The sequence below is a fragment of the Triticum aestivum genome, chromosome 7B (assembly GCF_018294505.1).
Source record: "Triticum aestivum cultivar Chinese Spring chromosome 7B, IWGSC CS RefSeq v2.1, whole genome shotgun sequence".
Lineage (NCBI taxonomy): Eukaryota > Viridiplantae > Streptophyta > Magnoliopsida > Poales > Poaceae > Triticum > Triticum aestivum.
Genome location: NC_057813.1, coordinates 495879303 through 495886336, shown reverse-complemented (window position 1 = coordinate 495886336; position 7034 = coordinate 495879303). Strand labels below are relative to the sequence as shown.

Below are 7034 nucleotides of genomic sequence, written 5' to 3'. Positions count from 1 at the left end.
CTTGAAAAGAAGCGGCGGTTGCTATTCTGGTGCATTGGTCCCATGGGGCCTTAGCACGACGACTTCCCGACTGTTCACTACAACAAGTTATGCCCGGTTCCGACGAGGGAGGGGCGATGATGGTGGCGCACCTTCGACTCGCTACAGTGCTTGTAGTCGTCGCTAGGTGGTCTACGAATTTCGATGTAGTTTTTATTATTTTTTGTGTTCATTGTACTGCCATGATTGGAGGAAATGAATAGATTGAAAGTTTTCGGAAAAAAAAAAGAAAAAAAAAGAAGCGGCGGTTGCGCTGTAAGCTTCAGGCGAAACCCCGGACGAACATGAGAGCATCATGGATGCTCTTAGCCTACCATTTTTTATTTATATTGTGCCTTGCAACTAACCTGCTCGTCTATCAAAAAGGTTGGTTTATTTGCAACCGTCCAGGCAAGATGAACATCCCAGACACACGAGAGCAAATTTAGAGTACATTTTAAAGAACAGCCAAGCATCCATTGGTTGTATACCAAGTGTGTATGCATGGTCAAGACAGTCTGCAGTTACCCTTCTTTTCTGCAACCTTCCACTTGTGTTCTTACTAAAAAAGTGAGGAAAAACACGACGCCAGAGCTCAGAAAAGGAAGATTGTGACCGTACTCACGTCCGGGCACCTCTTGGTCTTGGATCACGGCAATGATCACCAGGCAGAGAAGAGAATGAGCCGACTGATCTGCACCGTCGGTGGGTTCACCAAATGCCGTCCACAACCTGGGTGCACTTGCCCTTGAGCCACCTCACGCCGTTCTTGAGCGACACCTTCATCTTCCCCTCCACGCCGTACACCCTGTACCCGGCCACCCTCCTCTTCCTCCGCAGCTCCGCCGGGGCGCTACGGAAGCTGCCGCTCCACGACCTCGCCTTCGAGCCGGCCGCCGCCGCCGACGCCGAGGAAGAAGCTGTAGTACAAGGAGGCCAGCCGGCGGTGCCCGCTGCCTTCTTTGGTGTGACGTAGGAGGCACTGTAGCACCTCAGCTCGGTGACGGCGCTGGCCGGGGTGCCGTCGCCGCTGCTCTTCTCTGAGTAGGACCTTGACCTCTCCATTGACGTATGGGTGGCGCGCTTGCCTGACGACTCTGTGCTGTGGTGGCAAGAATGGAGTGGTAGCGGAGATGAGTGAGTGCGGCTAGCTCTTAAACTTGTAGGAGGAGAGGATGCCGGGAGCCTGCCTTTTCGATCTGGTTCTACTTCGTACCGCCAAAAGTCATGAGCGGAAGTTGAACAAAACAGGGTTGTGCTTTGAATTACTAGCGACTTTCAATGTGTGCAATGTTACACGAAAGCACGTGGCATAGCCAATCATGGAAATAAAATAGTGAGCTATAGCGTCGCTATGTCGTTTTTCAAGAGCTCCACACCACTGCTAAACCTACAACGACTAATCATGGATGATGGCGTAGTCTTCGGACAAGACCTCCTACATCAAAGGCTGGTTTTTGGTTATCGTCTCACCAGAGTGAGTACTATTTTTGTTTTTTCTTTCCTTCGGACTTGTGGGCTATGTACATCATACTTTTCAGAGGTCGTATATTCGCTCAGTGCATTTGTATCACCTCGATATATCGATTGCACGGAGATTCCCTTTTTGAAAAATCTATGCTATGTTCGACGCCATTATGCTATGCTTTTGTTTGGCGCCACTATGCAATCTAGTTAGTTTAGATGTACTAATTTCAGTTGAGTTTGGATGTTATATACTCACTCCGTTTCTAAATATAATTTTCGTAGAGATTTCAATCAATGCGGACATACAAAACAAAATGAATGAATCTACACTCTAATATATGTCTATATTCATCAGTATGTAGTCTTTATTGAAATGTCTAAAAAGGCTTATACTCCATCCGTTCGGAAATACTTGTCATAGAAATGCTTGAAAATGGATGTATCCATAACTAAAATAAGTCTAGATACAACCATTTCTAGGACAAGTATTTCCGGACGGAGGGAGTATTATAATTGTGGTACTTCTGGAAAATGACACTGGATGTGAGGATGAAACTGGAGAAAGAATAGATGGAGCAATGTTTTCTTTTCTGCATTTTAGGATTTTCAAGTGCATTGCTCCAACTTACCGGGTTCTATAGCAGACTAGCAGGGGAAAGCGAGCACGATCGATGCTGCATTTCGAAGGAATCATCCGTTCGTTAGGACTCTCCTGCTTTTCTGCGTTAGATAAATGCTGCGCTTTCCGGACGAAAGCAACTTGGCTTTTTTTTTTTTGCTGCTTCCAGATAGCGGCACGGACCCGAAACTGTGGGTTGGTTGCGAGGACGTGCTGTCGGCACCGCTCAGGGCATGTACAATGGTGCTATCTTAAGAGTGCCACGTAGGATAAATAATGATGTGGAGGAGAGAGAACTCATAAGAAAAGGCTTGTCTTATCTTATTTAAGAGAAGACAAGAGATGATCTCTTAGCACAATATGTCTCACCACATTTTTAGGAATGACTAGTTATTGAAGATAAGGCTAAAAGATGACCCATTGTAGACTCTTTTTTTTGTCATATCTAAATTACATGCAAGACTTAAGATAAGACTACCTTATCAACCATTTTACATGCCCTCATGCACGTCAGAATCCGTTAATGGCTGACAATTAGACCATCCGTGAAATTCGGGCGTACAGTGGACCGCCTCACCAGCTGCATTTTAAATTTTCTGATGACCAAGCAAAGTGATTTTCAGATTTCCTGTTGGGTGATTGATAACAGGGACGCAAAGGCCGGAATTTTTCTTTGAACACATTACAATGGCTGAATCGCGGATGATGAACACATTACAATTTCTTTGCATGCACACTCTATTCATTTGAACAACTCCGAGATACTGTCCTAGCACAATATCTTGAGATTGATGAAGTGATCACATATGTCTTGTAGTCGATAGGAATGTGCCCCCTCACTGAATGAACATCACCGCAGCCTAAATAAATCTTGAAATATCTGAACACCAATGTCAAATGTAAAACTTGAACCCTGGTGAGCTGGTTACACGACACGGAACCTAACTTTGCACTTCGACTTCCGAATTTGCTTTATGAAAGTGCGTGTCCTTATCCTCACTCAAATTTTAGGATGGCCCCTCCTAGTTTTAACCCATAAATAAGCGTTCCCATAGGTGCAACATTACTCTCTGTTTTGTTTTCAAATATTCATGTGTAGTGGAACATTTTCCACTATTTGAATATTTTAATTTCATTATATAATTTTCCAAGCATTGCAACGTGGACATACATATTTTAGTAAGTTAGCTCATGACCTTACCTGACCATATTAATATCAACATGTGAAAATAATTGCTAGTTATATATTGCTATCACTCATGACAATTGCTGGCCACATAGGGCTGTAGTCTAAAGGGGACACCAACCACCCTAAGCACATCACCATGTACTCTTGCATAAGCTTCCAATTCATGGGCCAGGGCATTACTTTCTCTTCCAATGGCCTTCACTAAGGCCGATTTGAAGCCTTGATATTAACAATGACAGGAAAGAGCAAAATTTGATGAATGTCTGGCTGAAGCATCTCAACGACGGAGGAGTTGTCAGTTTCAACGCAGATCGGACCCCTACATAGATTGATAGGTTCTGAGAGGCCACCCTGATAGTCATAGTCTCAACCTCATCAGTGTCTAGACAAGGTGGAATGCAATGATAGTCTGCCAGAGCAATCATTCCAGCATGGTCCCTAGCCACAATCCACACTGCTTGTCCAAATTCTTTAAGTTTTTTTCCGACTTTCTACCTTAATCGATACTCTTGATAAAATTGGGAAGGTGAGGCCCTTTCTGCTATTGAGATTGATCCAACAGGCTAACCCAATGAGAAGATTGCCGACCTTTTACATGAGGAAGAGGTTAAATGGTACCAACAATCCAAGGCCGACTCCCTTGTTCAAGAGATGGCAATACGAAACGCTTTCAAATGCTAGCAAATGGCAGACATAGAAAGAAACATATCTTTGCTCTAGACCATGATGAGGGCCATATCGAGGGGCTTGTCCCACTCAGAAAATTTATTACTAAGTATTACAAAGACCTTTTTGGACCTTCAGCTGAAAGTTCATTTTCGCTAGACAAATCTATTACTCATGGGACCCCTCAAGTTTCAATGGTGAAAAAAATGAGTTTTTAACCTCTCCATTCTCCATTGAGGAAATTCACATTGCACTGTTCCGAATGTAACACAACAAGGCTCCTAGGCCAGATGGTTTTCCGACAGAGTTTTCTCAATTTTTTGGGACATGATATGATGAAGGCGGAATTGATTCAGTTGTTTATCCAACTGAATAGAGAAAACCTTGACATTGCTCGTTTACACTCTGGGGAAATTATTTCTTTTGCCCAAGACTAAGGAGGCAAGTTGTTCAGTAATATTGACCGATTTGCCTCCTAAATGCCAGTTTAAAAATCTTTACAAAGGTTGCAATGAACCGGTTGAATGGGGTGGTTGACCATGTGGTACGCCCACTCAAACTTATTAATGCAAGGGTGCAACATACTAGTTCGAGTTGTTGTGATGCATAAAACCATACATGAGCTTCACCAGAAAAAGTTGAGCGGAGTCATCTTAAAAATTGACTTAAAAAGCCTATGATAAAGTAAAATTTCCCTTTCTTCTGTAAACTCTCCGCATGAAAGGGTTCTCGTCAAAATGGTGTTGATAGGTAGCGTCTCTGGCAATAGTGTGGTCATCAAGGATAAATGATGTTTGTCCTTGTTTCCATACTCGGAAGGTACCCAACGCTCCCTATTTTGTTCAACATTGTGGCAGATATGTTAACTATTCTTGTTGAGTGGGCTAAACTGGACGATCAAATTAGCGGGTTATTCCTCACTTTGTAAAAGATGGTTTGTCCATTCTACGATATGTGTATATAACACTACACTTTTTATGGACCATGACCTGTATAAAGGGAAAGTATCAGGTGATACCAGCCCTTATATGCTATCATGGTACCAACTTTAAAAATTTATATTTAAACTTGTCAAAAAAATCTAAAAAAAATCATGGATGTTCATGACATATATGTCGAAAACCCCTAAAGAATTCAGATCAAAATTCGAAATATACATGAAGAAACAAAAAAGACAAATTCAGATGTGAATAGTGTCATTTTTGCTTTTGTCTTCTTTTGACACTATTCATGATGGATTTGTCTTTTTCTATCTCTTTGTGTGTGTCGAATTTGGTCTGATTTTAGGGGTTGCCGACATATATGTCTTGAACATCCATGATTTATTTCAGAATCTTTTGACAAATTCAAATTTGAACTTTTAAAGTTGGTATCATGGTAGCATATAAGGGCTGGTACCACCTGATACTTTCTCCCTATATAAAGCAAGAAGCCTCAATCTTTTATTATGTGCTTTTCTGGAACTGTCTGATCTTCACACTAATTTCCATAAGACTGAACTTTTCTAGTTCCGTCAGGTCCTAGATTTGGCATCTGAGTATGTTGAGATTTTCTGTTGCCAACTTGGATAGTTCCCTCATCGGTACCTGGGTATTCCGATTCACTATCGGCTTTTAACTATCGTTGAGTGGGAACGCGTGGAAGAGAGACTTGAGAAACGTCTAACCAGTTGGAAGGCCAAACTCTTGTCTTATAGGGGCAATTGGTTTTGATCAATTTCGTGCTCAATAATATGGATTATACATATTGTCATTCTTCTACTTACTAAAAGGAGTTCTGCAGTGACTCGACTACTTTAGATCTAGATTTTTTAACAGTGTGATAATGAATCAAAGAAATATCGACTAGATGTGTTATGACGGCCTAAAAGTCAAGGGGTTCTTGGAATCCAAGATCTTGATATTAAAAATATCATCTTTCTTAGTACATGGGTATACAAACTAATCACTCAGAATAGAGTATGGCAGGAAATCATTCATAACAACTACATGAGTTCCAAAGTCATTTCTCAAATCCATTGAAAACCTAGTGATTCACAGTTTTGATATGAACTGATGAGGGTCAAGGAATTCTTTTTTTTCAATTTGACACTTTCTCAATTGGGGATGGTTCTCAGGTTTGATGATAGGAGTATACAAGCTGGGCGCCACCCCACTTATGATGCAATACCCTACCCTGTACAAGATTGTTAGACAAAAATACACCACAATCGCACAGTTTTGGAACAAGAAAACCATGATATTTCTTTCTGATGAACTGATACGTCTCCAACGTATCTATAATTTTTGATTGCTCCATGCTACTTTATCTACTGATTTGGACTATATTGGGCTTTATTTTCCACTTTTATATTATTTTTGGGACTAACCTATTAATCAGAGGCCCAGAATTGCTGTTTTTTTGCCTATTTCAGTGTTTCGAAGAAACGGAATATCAAACGGAGTCCAAATGGAATAAAACCTTCGGGAACGTGATTCTCTCATCGAACGTGATCCAGGAGACTTGGACCCTACTCTAAGAAGTGCCAGAGGTGGTCACGAGGGTGGAGGGCGCCCCCCTGGGCGCGCCCCCTACCTCGTGGGCCCCCTGTTGCTCCACCGACGTACTCCTTCCTCCTATATATACCTACGTATCCCCAAACAATCAAAAAAGGAGCCAAAAACCTAATTCCACCGCTGCAACCTTCTGTATCCACGAGATCCCATCTTGGGGCCTATTCCGGAGCTCCACCGGAGGGGGCATCCACCATGGAGGGCTTCTACATCAACACCATAGCCCCTCCGATGAAGTGTGAGTAGTTTACTTCAGACCTTCGGGTCCATAGCTAGTAGCTAGATGGCTTCTTCTCTCTTTTTGGATCTCAATACAATGTTCTCCACCTCTCTCGTGGAGATCTATTTGATGTAATCTTCTTTTTGCGGTGTGTTTGTTGTGATCGATGAATTGTGGGTTTATGATCCAACTTATTTATGGAAAATATTTGAATCTTCTTTGAATTATTTTATGTATGATTGAGTTATCTTTGCAAGTCTCTTCGAATTATCCTTTTTGGTTTGGCCAACTAGATTGGTAGTT

At 42.0% G+C, this 7034-nt stretch overlaps 1 protein-coding gene across 1 annotated transcript; it reads right to left on the bottom strand.

The window, feature by feature from the left end:
- Positions 1-355: 355 nt before the first annotated feature.
- LOC123155501 (uncharacterized) lies at positions 356-1339 on the bottom strand. Its single transcript, XM_044573669.1, has one exon. It carries the CDS (start codon positions 1081-1083, stop codon positions 730-732), a length of 354 nt encoding a protein of 117 aa, XP_044429604.1. The 5' UTR covers positions 1084-1339; the 3' UTR covers positions 356-729.
- Positions 1340-7034: the final 5695 nt, after the last annotated feature.